The sequence below is a fragment of the Oryza glaberrima genome, chromosome 1, assembly GCF_000147395.1.
Source record: "Oryza glaberrima chromosome 1, OglaRS2, whole genome shotgun sequence".
NCBI lineage: Eukaryota > Viridiplantae > Streptophyta > Magnoliopsida > Poales > Poaceae > Oryza > Oryza glaberrima.
Window position 1 is genome coordinate 22,175,225 of NC_068326.1, and position 20,248 is coordinate 22,195,472.

The 20,248-nt window shown below is 42.8% G+C and overlaps 3 protein-coding genes and 1 non-coding gene across 5 annotated transcripts; 2 read left to right on the forward strand and 2 right to left on the reverse strand.

The window, feature by feature from the left end:
• Positions 1–1,195: 1,195 nt before the first annotated feature.
• Positions 1,196–4,119, reverse strand: LOC127779405 (UBP1-associated protein 2C). The gene is made up of 2 exons (XM_052306169.1): positions 2,775–4,119; positions 1,196–1,471 (listed from the first exon to the last, which is right to left on the reverse strand). Exon 1 carries the CDS (start codon positions 4,117–4,119, stop codon positions 2,776–2,778), a length of 1,344 nt encoding a protein of 447 aa, XP_052162129.1. The 3' UTR covers positions 1,196–1,471; position 2,775.
• A 1,474-nt stretch (positions 4,120–5,593) lies between these two features.
• On the forward strand, positions 5,594–5,664 carry TRNAG-GCC (transfer RNA glycine (anticodon GCC)). The gene has a single exon. It is a non-coding gene; the product is annotated as a tRNA-Gly (tRNA).
• Positions 5,665–7,940: 2,276 nt separating this feature from the next.
• On the forward strand, positions 7,941–11,985 carry LOC127775097 (uncharacterized protein At1g03900). Its single transcript, XM_052301408.1, has 8 exons — positions 7,941–8,242; positions 8,437–8,468; positions 8,785–8,885; positions 8,964–9,036; positions 9,181–9,212; positions 9,410–9,500; positions 9,943–10,054; positions 11,410–11,985. The coding sequence occupies exons 1-8, from the start codon at positions 8,147–8,149 to the stop codon at positions 11,803–11,805; spliced, it is 933 nt and encodes a 310-aa protein (XP_052157368.1). The 5' UTR covers positions 7,941–8,146; the 3' UTR covers positions 11,806–11,985.
• Positions 11,986–12,677: 692 nt separating this feature from the next.
• LOC127775083 (ubiquitin-like modifier-activating enzyme atg7) lies at positions 12,678–18,735 on the reverse strand. Of its 2 annotated transcripts, none has more exons than XM_052301396.1 (20): positions 18,491–18,735; positions 17,580–17,776; positions 17,298–17,489; positions 17,145–17,199; positions 16,966–17,060; positions 16,635–16,821; positions 16,405–16,525; positions 16,184–16,325; positions 15,924–16,073; positions 15,658–15,846; positions 15,257–15,442; positions 15,049–15,164; positions 14,759–14,906; positions 14,437–14,682; positions 14,196–14,345; positions 13,921–14,109; positions 13,666–13,848; positions 13,453–13,568; positions 13,182–13,329; positions 12,678–13,080 (listed from the first exon to the last, which is right to left on the reverse strand). In XM_052301396.1, exons 1-20 carry the CDS (start codon positions 18,639–18,641, stop codon positions 12,913–12,915), a joined length of 3,129 nt encoding a protein of 1,042 aa, XP_052157356.1. In that variant the 5' UTR covers positions 18,642–18,735; the 3' UTR covers positions 12,678–12,912. The 2 variants fall into 2 exon arrangements, with proteins under 2 accessions (XP_052157356.1, XP_052157363.1); XM_052301403.1 differs by having other exon boundaries at positions 16,405–16,522; positions 18,491–18,734.
• Positions 18,736–20,248: the final 1,513 nt, after the last annotated feature.

A 20,248-nucleotide genomic window follows, 5' to 3' on the forward strand; every position in this document is an offset into this window, starting at 1 on the left:
TAACAAAACAAATTACAGATTCCGCCTATAAACTACGAGTCGAATTTATTAAGCCTAATTAATCCGTCCTTAGCAAATGTTTACTGTAGCATCACATTGTAAAATCATGGCGTAATTAGGCTCAAAAGATTCGTCTCACGATTTACATACAAACTGTGCAATTGTTTTTTTTCGTCCACATTTAATGCTCTATGCATGTGCACAAACATTTGATGTGATAGAAAAGTTAGAAGTTTGAAGAAAAATTTTTGAATCTAAACAAAATCATGGAGATTGAATTGCATACAGAAGTTGCAATTGCGAATAGCAAAGGCAGTAGTGCAAGCCAAAATAATTTCAGTGAATGCAAAAGCACAAATTTGACCCCCAAAAATAGGGGAACAAGCTGCTACACTCCAAGAAAAGGACCTAAGAAAGATGCCCCTCAGCTCAATGGCAGAAAATGTTCAAACTCTCACATAACAGCAACAAGTCATGTGATTGTACACTTGAAAATACTCCTAACAAACGCATGCAATGTATAATTATGTAGGAGTACACAACATATGTTGAAAACTAACTCACAAAAGCACAGTACAAGCATATATAGTACAGTCTGACAAAATGAGAAATTATCAGTTGAAGCAAAATGTGTAATGATGCAGGAGCACAACAAAAGAACGTAGTACAGTCAAACTATCTAAGAAAGAATCACTAGAAGCAAAACGTGTAATGATGTAGATGTACATACACAAGAAATGTTGAAAACCAAATCACAAGAGCACAACAGAACCATATAGCGTCTGACCATATAGGAAATTCTCACTCCAAGCAAAATGAAGTATCTAGCAACAAGGATGGCTCGATGAAACTACAAATGCTAGGTACAAGAGTTGGGGATGGAAGTGGGTAAGTCCTCTAATCAAACAATATACATATCCCACTGACTATTATAACCTGAAGACAGATCAAAGTACAACATGGATTCTTTCTTACTAAAGATCCAACTCAGCAGATAGTCATATCAAAATATAGGAGGTTTTCTAATAAATCTGCACGTATCTGCAGATGGTAACCATAAAAAAAAATACTGATGTCATTCAGTAAAACTGCTGTTATATATAGCTATTACAAAACATCAGACACATATTGATAACAAATGGTTCGCCAATCAAGTTGCCACCAAATAACATGGCACGCAAATAAACCAAGCACCAGATGTAATCATAAGTAACTGGATATCATAAGACAATGAGCATTACACAACAATGTGAAACGACACCTCACATATTTATGAGAAAGTACATGTCTAATGAAGAGATCTCAGAAAACACTAAGCTAGCTTGAATTATCTTGTAACAGAAAAATTGAGAGCAAAAAACTGATTTCCATATCAGAGGCAGCCAGAATATGCAAGACATCCATGTAAGTAGACAACTTCTGAATTCAGCACAACCATTCAAAGCATATGCTCCCAAGAGTTGTCACACACCTGATTCACACATTCACTGGAATTCAATCAATAGTTCACCAATTCACAAATATACAAACAAAATTAAGATAATATAACTTTAAAGTAAAATAAAAGATATAGTATCGTTTAATACATCAAGCTCAAATATCACAAGCCTAATCCTAAAGGGGAATGCCATCAAGCACAACTTTGAAACTTGAGAAGAAATATCAAGTGAAGTAAAGATGCATGAATATTGATAACAAAAAAAAAAAGAAATAACAAAGAAATAACAAAAAAAATGATTCATGATAGAGAATATTGATTAGTCTTATTATCTTGTATAAAAATATGGCAACTTCAAAATTGCAAATGTTTTGAGTAAAACAATAAGCTGCATGCCAATTATGAAGCAAAAAAGAAGGCAAAAAATGAAACAGGTAGAATATCATCAAACAGCAAACCAGGCAAATGGATTTTTAAATGTGCTTGTATTGCGAAAACATATTCAGGAGTAACCTACAAAAAATATCCACAGGCCAGAGTACCCAAGAACGAACAATCATATGATGTACTGCAAACAGGCAGGATTAACAGTTTTAAGCCAAAAGGATCATACTTTATTATATATACTCAAATAGCAGATCAACCTCAAATTTCAGACAGTTGCCTTCACTTTAACCTTTCGAAGAAATGTGGTCAAGTATATAATGCAGCATTGTCCGACCAAGCAAATTACCACACAGGTACGCATGATATACCATTATAAGAAATCAAATACCTTGAATATTACAAGACAGTCCACTTTGGATGCAAATTAGAGTCCAACACTACAAAAAACACATGAACAAATAAAAGCAACACAGGCACTGAAATCAACTATTGCAACAACAAACAAGAGCAACATTTTACCAATCAAGAGTGTGTAATATTACTATGAATGTACTATACTGAACCTTGATGCTACCAAAACAAGGAACACCCAAAGAGATTTCTCAGCATAAAAATATACAGAACGAAGTAATCAGCAACTAGAGCACATTAACATACTAAACCTATATTGTCAGAAGTAGCATCCTATAAATTCTGCACTACTCTATTGCCCCATATCTCTACAGACTGTCAGTGTGTAACCAGTGAGAGTTTCTTACATATCACTATTTCAGTCACATACACATTCACATAAATGCAAACACAGCATGCAGCAATCACAATTCAAACACAAATTAAGTTAATGTTCAGGCATAACCACATAACAAGACAATTATCAAGCATTTGGGTGTAAAAAGCCTAAGGGAATCAGGTACAAAATTCAAGACACGGAAGGGTTGCAAAAAATTACCTCAGAAATAAGGAGGCATATTGGGGTACATAGGAGCTCTACCACCTGGTCCAGGTGACATTCCACCCTCCTGACCCCGGAAACCAGGCCCTGGAAGAGGGTAATTACCCTCACCATACCCGCCAGAAGGAAGCCCACCCGAACCCTGTTGCATGCGGTACAGTGATGAGGCTCCACCCATGCCTAGACCCCCATAAGCCCCCATCCCACCAGCACCAAACTGGGATGAGCCCCCAAATGAACCACCACCCAATCCCCCAGGCCCGTACGCACCAGCCCCAGCACCACCCATCCCAGAAGGCATCTGATTGCCCAATGAACCCAACCCAGCTCCGCCGCCACCCATGGAAGATGGCAAATTCGCATACGGATTGGGACCACCTAGCCCAGCGCCTACACCCCCAAATGCACCATACGAAGACAGACTCCCAGGGCCACCATACTGCGCACCCATTTGTGGTCCACCAAGCCCAAGCCCTGAACCCGGCATGTCCGGCGGCCCGCCTTGGAGCATTTGGGGCGGCTGAGCCCCACCAGGTCCAGATTGCTGCTGCTGCTGCTGCGATTGCTTCCCCTTTTTCCCTTCGATCGCTAGCTTGCAGACAAGCTGGTGCCCGTCAATCACCTTCACCGAGTCCACTAACGAGGCCTGCGCACCCTCGGGTGTCTTGTACACAAAGAGGGCAAAGCCCCGGAACTTGCCCGTCTGCTTGTCGAACCCTAGAGGCCCCTCCTCAATCTCACCATAGGCTGCGAAATGCGCAAGGAGGCGCTCCGACGGCATGTCGGCGGGGACGTTCCCGACGAAGATCTTGCGGAGGGAGACGTCGGCCGCGGGGGCGCCACCGGCGCCGGCGGCCCCGCCCGACGCCCCCCCGGCCGCGCCGGCGGCGGCGAGCTGCGTGACGGTCATGCGGCCGTCGATCTTCTTCGAGGGCTCCTTGAGGGCGAGGACGGCGGAGTCGGCGTGGCGGAACGTGACGAACCCGTAGCCCTTGGAGCGGCCGGTGGACTTGTCGGTGATGACGACGGCCTCCTCGAGGTCGCCGAAGGCGGAGAAGATGGCCCGGAGCGAGTCGGAGTTGGTCTCCCAGCCGAGCCCCCGCACGAAGAGCTTGCGGAGGGCCGGGTCCCGGTCGGCGGCGGCGCGCACGGCGTCGAGGGCCACCCCCGAGGCGAGCGCGGCGGTGGCGGCGATGTCGGCGAGCTGGTCCCGGGAGAGCGGCTCGACGAGGCGGAGGAGGTCGTCGCGGGTGAGGCCGAGCGCGGCGGCGCCCGCGGCCGGGGAGGAGGCCACGGCCGCGCCGTTCTCGTCGGGCTTGCGCTTCTTGGGGTAGGGATCCATGGGGGGGGGGGGACGGTGGGGGGGGGGGGGGGGGCAAAACCCTAGCTAGGGCTTGGCGGCGCGGGGGGAGAAGAGGAGGAGGAGGAGAAGGGAGGGGGGGAAGGATTCGGATTCGACAAGGGTTGGGTTGGGTTGGGATCGGTCGAGGGATTTTATCGGGTCAGGCCGGCAGCCGCAGGATTTCTGGACACGGGCATCCGTGGTGTCCAAGCCGAACGCGTCGATGACTTGTCTAAAAAAGGAATTATAGCAGGTAACATTAAACTATAAGCTAGCTACAAACATATTTTAAGAAAATAAATGAGAAGAGAGAAAAGCAGCGGACTACAGATTTATAGCCAGCTGTAGCACGGACTCCAAGACGCAGTGAGTATATGACAGATGAGACCAGGTATTAATAGTGTAGTATGTAACTATTGTATGAATAAGCTATTAGATTGGCTATATATGAATTGGAGCTAGTAGTTGGCTATATTGTTAAACTTGCTCTTACCCTTATTTGACTTATAAAGTTTGTTTATCTGAATTTCATATTGAAAAAGGCTCAAATTTTTTTAGTGCCTGGGTGGAATATACGAGAATATGAGAACTCTAGAAAATCGGTATAATTTTTTTTTAAGTTTTAGTTTATCTATTTTCTCGTATATGCACCGTAGTTCAAACTTAGATGCTCGCATTCATAGCTTCGTCCCTAATAGTACATTGATATTAATGTTAGTAAAATAAATAGTATTATATTTTATCGTGGTTTGTCATACATGGAAGTAGTGGAGTTCTTCTATGGTTGTTTTACTTGTCTTTTCTGGAGACTCTAGAACGTAGTATGTTTTAAAGTATAAATTTAATCACGTGCATAGAACTTAGAAAGATGGCCACCATGGTGTTGTAAATCCTAGGCAAAATATCGATAAGATATGAGACGTTATAAGGTAGATATTAAATGAAAATTTTCAACTCTTCTACTTTGCAGTAAAGAAACTTTGTGTTTGGGGTTGAAAGATTAAGCATTGGAAGTGAGAATTGTGACTGTTCTTTAAAAAAGTGAGAATTGTGGCAATTGTTAACTAGGAAACCAGGATGTTAGGTTGGGATTTACAGGTCGACTTACATTAAAAAAAAAAAAGAAGACGTTTCAAGAAAACGATGGTTCAATTTTCTACTTGCACCTAAACACTATCACGACCAAGGTGAGCAGCAAATATATTAATGAAACCAAGGATACAGTTACTGAAACTTAGTATTTGCCTGTTCCATCGTACTCCTTAACAAAATTTCTTAAAACAATAAGGAACATATGCTCCAGTAGTTTTCAGATCAAACATGTCGATGATATTCTCCCCATGATTTACCTTGCTGACTGAATAGACCCAAGTAGCTTGTGTGGAACTACAACAGCAAGACCACAGCGTTTCTGAATCTCGTTTACTAGCCTGATTATATATGAAAACTTTGTTTTCTAAATTTACAACAAGAGGCACCAGTGGTCTAGTGGTAGAATAGTACCCTGCCACGGTACAGACCCGGGTTCGATTCCCGGCTGGTGCAAAATCTTAGTTTTTGAGATTTTGAGTTTTACTTTTGCACTGTTCTTGGTTCAAGAACAATGCTTTGTGCTTTTGTCCCTTTGTCACCTCGGACAATTGACATATTAATTCGGATAATCCACAGGTTGAGTTTTACACTTCTTGATGGTCTTGTGTACGCTTTACAAGTTCCCCGTGTATGTTTCCATGGTTGCTTTTGCGTGACCTTTGATATAGGACTGGTAGCCGGGTGGACATTACCAGAAACTTCATTCATGATTGGGTTAGTAAACTTTCTTTTTACAAAAAACCCATGCATTTTTATTGATAGATATTAGATACATATTGATAGATAATTAGACACATATGAAGTTTATCCCTAGAGGGGAGTTAACTGCGAGTGCAAGCACTTTTGCAAAAGGCCCTCTTGAATATGGTCAAATTAACATAAGCTCTTGAAATTCGTCTAGGACTAACTATGAAACTATAAAAGGCAATCAAATCTTTCTCTTCCCAACAAGATAGCAAGCTAGATCCATGACTGCAACGGTTTTGAAGAAACCAAGAGTAGTTGCTCCTGAAGGTGCGAGGAAAGCATTCCAAAAGCATATTTGTAGTAGATTTGACTACTATATATAGATTAAATCTCAAGCACCAAGAAAGTAGTACAACGGTGCACTGTGCACACAACATTTGGCTATATTTTAAGGTTGCAAAGTTTATGCGCTCTGACGTTTTACCTGATTTTAGGACTCGTTTCGTCGCTGACACTGATAAATCTCGACTCTCTTTTTGTTACTAATAATGTTGTTTTCATTTTTTTAATAAGAAAAAGTCCTAATTACCCTCTAACTGGCTCATCGTTTTTTAAACTTTTTATGCTGACGGGATTGCCACATGCGCGTCACGTAGGAGTAGGACCAAAACCGCTCTAGATCAAATCGGGTTGGGGGGGAAAATTTGAGGGTGTCTGGTTTTGTGGTTTCGTGGGGTAAATCGTGTGGTCCCTATAGTTAGGGGGTAGTTCAGTCCTTTTCTTTTCTAATAATGAACTAACAATAATGTTTTAAATTTTATAATCTTTACAGTTAACAAGCTGTAAGGAGAAAATTGATTTTATGCCATAATATAGTTGAGGGTCATCTCTGTTTATCTTAAAGTTTATTGACTCTAAAATGTAAAAAAAAAAAATAGAGAAGATGTCCACTTCTTTTTGTCACAAGTAACACTTCTACAACTAAGGACGGATATATCTTTCTTCCTTGTTCTCCCGCCAATTGCTCATCAATCTCTCAGCGTGTAGTAGAGCCCATTTTCAAGGTTGGCAAAACTTGGGGATGGGGCTACCGGACATAAGATGTGGGACCAACAAAGTATACAGACGTGGTTTCAAAGCTTATGTTGGATAGCAGAACTCAAGTCTAGGGCTAGGCAATGATGCTCGCGCACAAAGCTATGAAGCTTGAGCACAATAATAGGGCTTAGGGGAAATAGATTAGCAGATCTAAAGACCGGCCACATGACCATAGAGCTCGAGTGGTGAGTGCGGACCGACAGAACTCGTGTGTGTGAGTGTGGAGCTTGAGTGAAGCGGTCAAAGCTTGCACTATAGTTATCAGGATTGAGCACCAGATTGATGGTATGTGATGATTGAGCTCGGTGTGAACCAACTTGATAGCATTTTAGGTGTCAATAAACTTTACGACAAATGGAAAACGATCATTTACAGTATTATAAAAGAGTAATTTCTTATTATCGTGCGGTATTAACCCGCTATAAACTGAAAAGTTGTATAGCTATAAAATCTCACATTCTAAACAAGTCATGGGCAATGCGAGTCAAAAACCAGCCTCATATTTTCGCTTATGCTTATAAGACAAAATTTGTTTTTTCAACCTTAAATTTGGAGTTGATTATAAGGGTTTTTTTTTATCATAGTTTATTTTTCAGTCGTTGCTTTTAGATCGTCAAGAGCATATATATATATATATATATATACATATATATATATAAATTTTATTTATAAATTATTTTTCATTTGTATATATATTGTTTGGTTTATTCTCGGAATAAGCCAATGGAGCCGGACATCTCTAATATTTCAAATTGAGCCGAATCTAAGCAAAGGATATATACCCTTGACCCTGATCGCCACACCGACCGGATACGTGGAATGAAACCCAAATCGAAAGCAACACCGATCGATCGGGTCAGTCGAACACGACCGCAACACCGCACCTAAACCCAACACCAAACAGCCGTGGCCGACCCCGAACCCGACGCAAACCTCTCCCCTCTTCGGCTCTTCCCTTCCCCACCTTCCTCCTCTCCCACCGCTCTCTCTCTCTCAGTCTCCCCCCCCCAGGAAGAAATCCATTCCTCTCTCACGCGCCTCCGCGTCGCCGCATTCGGGGACGCCCACCGCCGCCGGATCCGGCCAGCCTTCCCCCCTCCCCTCCTTTCCCCGGCCGCTCCCCTCCTCGGTAAGATCCGGCGCCGGTTCCATGTCGAGCGCCGGCGAGCAGTCGCAGGCGAAGGCGGAGGCCGAGGAGGCGGTGGAGCTCGTGCTGTTCCAGGTCGCTGAGTGCTACGTCTACCTGGTACGCCCCGTGCACCCCCCCCCCCCTCGCCGCCTTGTTCTTCCTCCGGTTTGTCTGACGGTTTAGGGTGTGTGTAGTCAGTGACCCGCTTCGTGCCCCCGTGCTTGTGTTCTCTTGGGGGCGCGCAATTCGTCGAGCACTATGTGTGCGTGAACGTGCTAATGTTTTTTTTAATCCTCTCTCTCTTTACGCAGATACCTCCCAGGAAGACGGCCGCCTCCTACAGGTATATACTAGTCTTGGTTCATCAAAAAAATCCCGATAGAAATGGGCTTAGTAGGATTCACATTTCAATTTGTCCGTGGGAGCAAGGCTATGTAGTTTGAAGGTTTGACTGTGTGAGGGGCTAGACAGATCAAAGATAACAATCTGAATTAGCTATAGGCCGTGCTGTTTCGAGAACTCTCGTTCCATTGGCCCTATCGAATGCGGCAATCTTGGATTAGCTCACTTCATTGTTGTACTTGTTCTGTTCTGATTTTGGTATGACCTTATGAGCCGAGAGCCCGAGTCACATTTTTTAAACCGTGGGTATCAACCAGGGCTGATGAATGGAACGTCAACAAGTGGGCTTGGGAAGGGACTCTCAAGGTTGTCAGCAAAGGAGAAGAGTGCATCATCAAACTGGAAGATAAGAACACAGGTACAAAAAAAATCACGGTAGTGCTGTTGGTCAGTGCTTGTGTGATCACCAATGTTGATTCCTCGGACACATTTTTAGGGGAGCTGTACGCTAGGGCATTCCTCAGAGAAGACGAACCACATCCGGTGGAACCTGTTATTGATAGCAGCAGGTCTGCATTTTTTCCCTGCCACATGGTGGTTTAATCCTGTGGCGACTTTTGTCCTTAGTGTTTCTATTCTGCATAAGTTACTATGTAGAGACTGTATAAAGATAACCTGAAATGATTGTTGCTACTCCAACATTGTTTTTGCAGATATTTTGTACTCCGTGTTGAAGAGAATATAGGTGATAAGCTGATCTTCTCATGATTTTTATGACCCTCTTGTGTCTTAATGTTTTTTCCATTGAGTTGGTGATTATAGTGTTGATACTTAGTGTTGAGGTGATAAGCATAGTGTTTGAAGTGGCTTATCAGTTATCACATTGATCCATACGTAGAAATATATTAAGTTACTAAAAAAGATCTTACCACATATTTGCAGATGGACGTCAGCGTCATGCCTTTATTGGTTTAGGCTTCCGTGAAAGACCTCAAGCATATGATTTCCAAGCTGCTCTGCATGACCATATGAAGTATCCTTGTGTTCATTACTTGAAGCATGATATGTATTCGAATATTCTCCCATGTAATCACTCAATGGCTGGGGACTCTGTATGTGAATTTGATTCAAATGCAGTATCATTAAAATGGTCTAACATGACATTGATTCCTGTTAACACGCGTACGTGTGAGATTATTATTTTGAATGTTCAACCATTTTATTATTAAAAAGGTCTAAATGAACCCAAAAAGATCCTCTACCCATACAATCAATTCATAGGATGTACTTTTTTACTTGCCAATTATGTTTCTTTTGGTCAGTCAGATGAAATGTTTCTGTTTTTGGCCACAATGAATTCAATTTGTATTTCCTTTTTGCAGTTGTAGTTGTGTATGGTAATATTTTTATCCAATAAGTTCTTTTTATAACAGACCATTTTCCGGTATGATTTGTTATTTCTTACATCATCAAAGATATCTAAACAAGAAAAAGACTGCTGAAGAGATGGTACAACACTATGAGAAATCATCGTCAGTGGATTACAGCCTCAAAGAAGGTGAAACTTTGGTTTTGCAGCTAAAAAATGTAAGTTTTCATGTGTCATATTTTGGTGGTCAAACTAGAGATTGGTGATGTGAAATTGTTTCTGTAGGCCTTCATGATGTAATTGTTGTTTTATTAGCTCAGTACTAGAGTATTAGCATCCTACATAAAGCCACTAGAGCACAATGTTATTAGATCCAGACCAGACATTGACTTGTCCGAGGACTTGGATCAGTAAGTAAGAGGTCGAATCGCTTGGTCAACGGGTCTCAGACCACATGAGCGTACTACTTCTTGTGCTATTGTAGGCGTGTTAACAGCTAGTAGAAACAATCAAGTGGTGTTAGCCGAGTTGGTTTGCTCATGCAAGCAATTAGCAACATCTTTTGAGTTTGAATTCCAGTTGTCACTAGCTACTTTTGCAAATTTTGAATGGCTCGTTACCTGCCTAGGTTGGTCTGGTGGGCTAAGAAACCGGCGGTTGAACCGGGATTTTCCCTTGTCAGCTATTTTAACGGTCCCATTGGCCAGAACGGCCTGGCCCAGGTACCAGGTCCAGTTTTTTCTGGCTGGGATTTTCTGATGTTTGACCTTATTTACACCCATTTATCACTTCTGTCCTACTTGTATACTTAGTACTCATTAACTATTCTTTCTCCAATTCCCTAGGTATTTAAGAACGATTGTTGTCTGTTCTTATTATCTTGATTGTATTACCATTTTAAATTCTTAATCTGTGTATTCACTCATAATATGCCTTATATATTGAGTAGGAAGTAGTTCAACATTTGGTTTCACAAACATAATTATTATGAAGTTAATTTTTGTGTCCACTCCAAGCATTGACACGCATAAATTGTCAAACCGTGAAATTTATTAAGATGAAAATATTTTCTGTGCCAATTCTCAGAATTATCAGTTGTAAAAAAAAATATCATGACAACCAAGTTTACCATGCATATGACAATGCCTATTCATGGCTCGAAGATATCAACACTTATACGGCATGTGTGACGAACATGTCTTAAGTACTTTTGTATTCAAACAAACTTGGTTTAATAAGTTTCTTGTCTTGTTGAATTAAAGCTAACCATATAATGGTTTACAGGATCCTACTATTTCTCAGTAATATTCATATTAGATTATTTTGCTCTAGACTATTTTCCATGTAGTGTTAAATAAAACTGCATATTTGTAGATATATCAGTTTGAGCTGCTCTTACGTAGGGATCCATCTTAGCCTTATTGAACTTAATTGAAGGATATTTGCACTGCCCCTACGCCAGATTTGACACATCATTTGAGAAATAACCTCTTGACGTTTCTTCTGATTTTTGTAGTTATATGCTTCTTGTGCAACACTCCTTAATATTTGTGTTTGCTTTTGTTCTGTGCAGAAAGAGTCCGGCGCAAAGATAAAATCTGCATTTTTTGAGCAAGGCCTCAACAAGCTCTCATTTAACGAAAAAGCCAACTCCAAGGAGGCCCCAGTTTCCCTCAAGCTCCCTCCACCTCCGCCATCACCGGTCTCTCCTACAGATTCTGGCATCGCGGCTTCTCCATTTAAAGCGGAGTTTCCTTCCCAAGACCAACCAGCTGCTAATACTGGAGCTGATACCACTCCTTTCAAAGCAGAATTTCCTTCTTCTCATGAACAACCAGCCGCGGATAACGTCGCTTCTTCCCCACCACCGAAAGCAGAAGCTGCTCCTCAGGAACAAGCAACTGTAGCAGAGAAGGCCCCTCAAGAGAGCGTGGACGACGACTTCGGAGATTTTCAGGCAGCTGGGTGAATCATGTATCTTGTACATACCACATGTTACTCAGATTGCTCCTTTGATTTTCAATGTTCCATCAGTTGTGACTTCTGCCGGCACATGAGTTGCTGTACAGTACAGAGAGCTAGTAACTATCTTGTTATAATCTATAAAAGAACAGATGGATACACAATATACCTCCTCTTTTGCTGTTGCTGTCCAGTTCTTCTGCTCAAAGCTTCAAAGTTATTTTTGCCTCCGAATCTGGAGAGAAGTCGGGATGCAATCCGACTCGAGTCCAGCTCCGGACTCGGATCAATAAAAGAGCTCGTGCACGAGCACAACTCGAGCCAAGCCAACCTGTATCGGAGATGGAGGAGAAGAAGAAGCAGCAGCTGGCCGGCGACGGCGATGGCATCGCCGGCGGCGACCGGAGCAAGGAGGCAGCGGAAGAGAGGAAGAGGCAGAGGGCGCACGCGCACGCCTTCGTGTGCTCGCTGTCGCTGCTCCTGGCGGCGACGATGGCGCTCATGCTGCTGAGCCACGGCGGCTCGCCGCTGTGGCTCGCGTCGGAGCTGGCCTCCGTGCTCTGCCTCCTGCTCTACCTCTGGGCGTACCACGTCACGCAGAACCTCGCGGCCGGCGCCGCCGTGCCCGTGGAGGCGCTCGTGTTCGCGTTCCCGCTCGTCTTCGGCGCCGGCTTCCTGGCCGCGCTGCTCGCCGTCGCCGTCGCCCCCGTCGCCGGCGTGCTGGTCATGGGCGCCGACGTCGCAGGAGTTTCTGCGTTATTCGGGTTCTGCCTCGCCGAGTACTTGCGGCACAACGAGGCGCATGCAGCTCCAGCGAGTGTAGAAACATAGAAAACGATGCGATTATCCACGGGTCGGGAACAACGTTCTCTTTTGGAATTGAGAATGGGAACAACATTAGCATTGAATATTAGCAAAGTGTACATTTTTTCCCCTAGGTTACAATTGTTTGTTGCACCAGAGATTGGTAATGTTTACACTGTGATTTGCTAGTTGGTTAAGAAGAGGCTATTCGAGATTCAAGAACGCCATTCTCATCATCCGATGGACTAAGTATGCGTATGAATTGTATTTACACGTGTTAACATCATGAAAAAAAAAAACATCCAAAACATCAGATATCCATCTCGTCGTCATCGTCAGCTTCATCAATCCACTCGACCTGAGAATAGGCCGCTGATTTCATCAAGTCAGTGAGGCCGGTGAGGTCTTCGAGATAGGTTGGTTCGTTGATCACCTGCATCACAAAATCCATCCCTCTCCTACGGTATTCAGACAACACCTGCAATATTTTGCACCAAATCGCATGAGGAAGAAGCAATATAATACAAGAAAGTCCTAAAGAAATTGTTCCAAATCATGCAATCATAAATGTTTACTTACTGCATTGGAACATGCGGTACAATTGCTCGAGGAATAGCCCAATAGGGTAAGTAAGTTGTACTGCGAGAGTGATCCTCGTATCTGATGTGGCAATAGACCAAGTGGACCCTCACAGCTTGTGCCAGCAATCTCTCCTGGAGCATGTATCCTGCAGAATGTAGTAAAGATCAACTAGATGCAGTTGGTTTTTCAATCATCAAATGCCGCTAACATCTTCCCTGGAAATGATATCGCGCAAGTTCATATTATGTTCAGGTATCCAGTCACTTACCCATCTGGATGATGTAACATTCTTGTGAAGAGGTCTGCCGCACAGCCAGATGCAATGGAGGCCAATCCAGGCCGTGTTACTGTACATTGTTGATCCAGTGTTCGGTTGGACACGGACTGCATCACAAGATGGTTAAGGAAAATGATGTGACGGTTGCAGAATGTAGCATGTTAAGTAAAAAGAGTATAATTTCCAAAGTTTAGGCAAAATTACATCAACAGGAGCAACGACGTCATTGCAGAAATAACATCCTAGTCTCTGACGACCAAGAACATCTTCTGCAGACAGTGTATCAGCAGCAGCAACCACATCTGGACTTCCACAATTCGTGCCTGGACCAGCCCCATGTCGCATGACAAGGTAACTGTCATATCCTAATGCTGCAGTAATAGCAATCTGCGGTGCGAGGGATATTATCATGTAACACTTCACAAGTCTACATTATTGAAGAATACACACAAGAATTACCTTGTTTTCATTTGCGCAGAGAAGTGTTGGAAGCCACCTACTTTCCCTTGTGTCGGTCAGCAAGAAGACAGCATCATGAGAAGATACCAACTCCTGGAGGCGTTTGCAATCTTCAAGCACACTGACTGCTTCATTAGGTGATACAGGATGGCCTGGCATTGGTATTTCCATTTTAATTCCTTTTGCATCCTACAAGGGAAATATGCTCAGACATGAAAGGGAGCAAGAATGTGAGAAAATGAAGATTGCTTTGAAGGAACAGAATTGAAATTTACCACTGAAGGACATCTCTCTTTCAAACGCCCTAGTATTGCTGATGCTTTTGGGCTGTCACGATCATCAGATGTGTAGAGTGACTGTCTTGCCAAATTCGACACAACAACTCGACCACTGTCAACTACTGTTAGTTTCCGCACACCACAGTCCTGAAAAGTTTTGTTTCCACCATAGTCAAAGAAATGTTTTGTTAAGTCTGTCCGTAGTTCAACATAAAAGTAGAACTGGACAAAGACTAACCATAAGAATACGAGCAACATCACATCCAAGTGTTCCAGCACCTAAAAGTAGACATCGGGCACTGGACAGCTTCTCTAGGTTTACAGGAATGCTGGCCGAAGTTTTAGAAACAGGAATGCTGGCCGAAATTTTAGAAGCAAATGGTTTTTTCAAATCAGATATGCCTGTAAGGTCTTTCAAATATGTTGGACAGGTGATGGCCTGCGTTACAAAATCAAATCCTCTTCTTCTATATTCTGATAAAACCTGTAATAGCATGCAGAAACATTAGAACAAATAGAATTATGAGAATTTAGTCCTGCATATGTTCTACTTTACTTACAGCATTGGAACATGCAATACAGTTGCTTGAGGAATTGCACAGCACAGTTGACAAGACACACTTTGAGAGCGATCCTTGCATCTGATGTGGCAATAGACCAAGCTGATGCTCAGTGTCTGTACCAGCAATATCTCCTGGAGCATGAATTCTACATGAAGTAAAATTCTATAAGGCATCATCTTGTTTTTATGTTCTCATGTACTAGGTCAACCAACTATTCAACTATCACAGACAATGCTATACAAATGTATGTTGCACTTTACACCTATCTTTCATGTAGGTATACTTACTCATCTGGATGATGTAACATCCTAGCAAAGAGCTCTACTGCTTTGCCAGATGCAACTGAGGTCAGCCCAGGTAATATTACTGCCAACTGCTGATCCAGTGCTCCATTATGATCTGACTGCAAAGAATAAGATTAAGCATATCAAAATTATGTCATAAATGCAAAATCACGCGATAAAACACAAATAAAGTAATTTTCCACAGTTATACATTAACAAGGGAAGCAGTATCACTGCAGAAACAGCAGCCCAATCTTTGCCGACCGAGAGCGTCTTGTGTGGACAAATTCTCTATCTGAGCAATCACTTCATCCATACCTCCACTTTTTGTTCCTGGACCAGAACCATGTCGCATGACAAGGTAATTGTCATATCCTAACAACACAGTAATGGCAATCTGCAGCGGAGCCAACTCATTATTAGTTCCAACTCCCAAGGGCACTCTATGTGATGAAAAATGGAAGGCGAAGAATACTAAACTGAGTTGCATGGTCAATCTATTGACAGATTTGCCACTCAAGCCTGATCTCCTAAAAGTGCATGATATTCGCTTCTCTCTTATGAGAACTACTCAAAAGGTCCTTAATAACAGAGTGGTTGTCTACGATTTACCTTGTTTTTGTCTGCACATAAAAGAGTTGGAAGCCACATTCCCTCCCATGTTTCATTCAACAAGAAGACCACATCATTGGAATCAACTAATGTTTGGAGACGCTTGCAATCATCAGTAATACTTGATATTTTGCTGGCAGAAATGTTATACTCAAGCTTTGGTATTCCCATTTGGATGCCTTCAACTTCCTGCATGATAGCAATTGTTACCGATGAGAGAAATATGTAAACAACATAGATTTTAAGATAAAGCTGCAAAGACTCACCACCGCAGAACATCTTTCTTTTAGATGTGGGACTATTGCAGTCACTCTTGGGACACCACAATCCTTATCCGTGTAGAGGGATTGTTTGACTAGATCAGACATGGAAACGCAATCATCATCAACCAATGTTAGTTTCCGAACACCCCAGGTCTGAAAAAAAAAACCCATAAATTAACAGCAGAAAAGATACGCACATTTAAATGCCCTGTTATGATTTATTAAAATGGAACATAAATCTTGTGTCAGATAAAAGCATTAACCATAAGTAGGCGTGCGACTTCACATCCAAGAGTTCCAGCACCCAACAAAAGACAACGGACCCCAGATAACTTGTCAAGATTCACAGGGAAGTGGCGCCATCCCATAAGCTTCAAGTGCATCAGCTGTTTTTCTTCATCTTGACTGTGCTTATTAAAGCAATCAAAGGTAATTCAATCAATTACTGATTATTTCCAAATCCCAGAAAAAAATGTTAATCTACCTTGCTGGATTAATTGAAGAAAGATCAATTTCTTTCGGTTTCATCTCTTTCGATTCCTTCCCGGCCGTTTCTCCTTCCCATCCAATTGCTTCAGGCACATAATCAGGTTCATCCCAGCCTGCTATTACAAAGCATAACCAGTGTCAGCTTTAAAAGCTTCCAAAATTACTAGTTATTTTGATAGGATCCCCCCTCCCCCTATTTTTTTTTTCTCAGATGTACGAAATTACCATGAGGTGCCGGAAATGATGCTTCGCCAACAAGGGACTGCTGTATGTCAGGACGTCCTCGTTTTTCTCGGTAGCAGAAAAAATGAACTTTCTCAATCTTCCAACGCAGGCTCACAAATGCAATATAATTTCTAAGAGCCCATCCAGGAAAACCTCGATTACCATGATCATAAAATCCGAATAGCAACTGCATCAGCAAATTCAACCATTAGCACATGAAATTAAAGGTATACATGAAGAATGATAGGTAAATAAGGAGTCTTCTAAATCACTTGTCAGAACTCATCTGGTAAAAAACATGAAATGACAAAATGTATTGCACAAAACAGACCTTCTGGCCATTGCCCTGGCAAGCTTTCCAATCCTTCAGCTGTCTTATAGTAGCAGATGAATCTGGCGATATATTGATCAGAATGAATGGAACAACTGCAGAAATTTCAATATAATACAGTTTAGGCATCAAGTGACATAACCAAGTAAAACAATCCCAATTAGGTATTCATCTCAAACCTGTTGTTTCACTTGATTTACGCCACTCAGTAAATGCATTAGACAAGGATGTTGCCTGCAGAAATAGAACAATCTTTAGTGCCAACAAGGAAATGGTAAAACAAGAAAAATCTTTTGTCAACTGTAATTCTATAAGGTTCAAAGGAACATGACCTCTTCTTGCTTAAGCACTTGTGAGGCAAGTTTCAAGCTGAGCAAAGTTATCTTGGAGTCAAAAATCAACGAGGGGAATGCGACATTGTAATATACTTTCCAATTCTTCAGATCAGCAAATGATATCACAAGGAACCTTAGTAGCAAAGCAGGATTCTCTTCTACTTTGCCAGATTTAATATCATGCAAGATCTGCAACACATATCACATGCTTTAATTTTTTTTTTAAGAAACTAGTAGTGTTAATGGTAGTGCTAGCAAAATTCCATGTCAAGCATGTACCTTCTTTGCTTCAGCTTTCAGTAGAAGTGCTCTGTCCAAGTTTTGGAATCCTCGCATATTATTAGTGTTTAGTAGGGTCCCTGGGACTGGACAATTGTTCCTATCTCCAAAGGAATTGGCAGAAGGTGGCAGTATCGATTCTGGGCATATCCTAAAGAGGCTTGCAATTTTCTCATACTGGCGTGGAGTATAATAACCTAAAAATTAAGTTCAGCAAACTTGTTCAGTTGATTGAGAAATCAAACCATGACAAAACCATTCACACGACAACACATGGACGACCAAACTAAAGAACCAAAATGACCTAGCAAAATTTGAATTCTATTTGCTAATTGCTACTTCTCTTAGGATTCTCAACAGACAATCTGAAATACATCACTGTTTGGGTGCTAACAGCAATAGTGCAGAAAGAGCAATCAGTAATGACAGCAAACAGTAGGGCTTCGGGCTAGTCTTTAAACAACAAAAGAAGTTCTAAAATCCAAATTACTATACACCTATTACGACGACAAAATCATGAACTCGCGCACGGAGACCAACTCATCAATGTGGCATTCAGGAAAACCTCGTATCGCCGCAACCTCTCCCTAAACAACGTTTCGCCTGCAAACAACCAATTCAGGCGAGCGAAACCCCTAATCTATCCGCACAGGACTCACAATTCAATCATCCACGCTCGGCATCGCTACCCATAAGCAAACAATACGGCTCTTAACAATCGCTCCGACGAATCACCACCGCGTCCGAATTCCATCGGGGAAGCCTGGGGAGACCCGGGGATGCGCACGCTTCCCGTTCCCCGCTCGAGACGGCAGGTTTTCGGAGGCACAAAACATCAGAACTAAGAACAAGAGCAAGGTAGCGGAGGAGGAGGAGGAAGAGGAGGGGGGGGGGGGGGGGGGGGTTCGCACCGGTGATGGGGATGGGGGAGTCGTCGGTGCCGAGGACGTCCAGCTTGAGGCGGCGGAGCGCGTCCCAGAAGCCCGTCTCCGCGCAGACGCCGATCGCCGCCGCCTGCAGCGGCCGCGGCGCCGCCGCCGGCGCCTCCGCCCGCGCCGCCATCGCCGCCGTGTCTTCTCTCTCCGCCGGCGCTGCGACTGCGAGCTCTCCCTTCTTTTTTTTTTCTCTCTCCCCTTCGAAATTAAAATCTGTAAACTGTAATCGAATGGTTGCTTTGGCGTGTGTATAAAAACTTTGGAGGTTTCGTTTCGTGGAAGAGTTCGATTGCAGCTATATAATACGCCTAGCAAGCTGAGGTAGTAGTATGTTTACAATTTGTGACTGGTGAGGCAGTATGTTTACAATTTGTTGGGTTTTAAATTTTAATTTTATGGGTAATTGCTTATTTGATCCTGTTTTAAAATTTAACTACCAAATTGACCCTATTTTTTAAAACGAATACCCCGTCTGACCATGTTTCTACAACACTGTTAAGAATCATTTTTGTAAAAAAGAAATATAATAACTTTCTGTAATCACCGAAATACCCTCCAACCTTATCCACATCTCTGTGTATCCCATCCCATATCGATCTCTCTCTCGTATCCCTTCTCTCTCCCGGCGAGTGGCGGCGGTGATGCACGGTAGTAAGCGGCGGCACCGGCTGGTAGAGAAAGGGAGCATCGGCGGCGGCGGCGGCGGACCGTGGAGGAAGGGAGGGGCACGCATCTGCTGCAGCGGCAGGCCATGGAGGGAGGTAGGGGATCCGCGCCGACGGTGCTTACATGCCGCAGCGGAGGGAGTCAGTTGCGGCTGCTACGCGGGGCGGCGGTGGGAGGCTGCTGCGGCTGTTGCTGAGCACGGCGGCGGCGAGACTCGGCCGCGGCTGCTGCGCGTAGCGGCAGTGGGAGGCGGTTGTGGCTACTGCTGAGTGCGACGGCGGTGGGACTCGGCTGCTGCTGCTGCGCATGGCGGCAGTGGGAGGCGGCTGCTGCTGTGGCGCATGGCGGTGGCGGGATGTCGGCGGTTGCTGGTACGCGCGGCGGTGGTGGGAGCGCGCATTTGGCTACAACTGTGTATATGCTTCCTTCAATTTGTGGACATAATTTGTTGTTGCATTGGACTTTAACTGTGTATATGCTTCCTTGAATGCAATTTTAGATGCACAAAATACGATAATACGCTGTTGAAATATTTTAAAAATCTTCCATAATTGTGTCAACGATCTGTCAAAATTGATATCAAATTTGTAAAATTGAATTGTTCACTTCAATTCTTTAAAATTGATAACAGGGTCAAATAAGTAAAGACAAGAGGGACAATTTATCCATAACTTAACATTGTTAACTCACCTTAACGAACTATGATCAGATAGTACATTTATTTTTGAAAAGTTGGGTCAAATAAGCAAACTAAAAAAAAGTATGGTCAATTTGGTAGTTAGACATCGAAACATGGTCAAATAAGCAATTGCCCCTTAATTTTAAGATCATTTTTGCATAAACCAAAGAAAAAAAATCAAAATTTTGCCAAACATAATCTGCAAGTGCATTTTACAAGACATTTAGGCCCTTTGATTTGAAGGAAAATTATAGGTATTTTGTATTTTTTAGATTATAATCTTATAGGATTATTTTCCTACATGGCCCAATGAAATAAAGAATTGAAAACTAGTGAATCATATGAGATTACTTAGTCTCAATCCACACAAGTTTAGGAGGATTTTTACG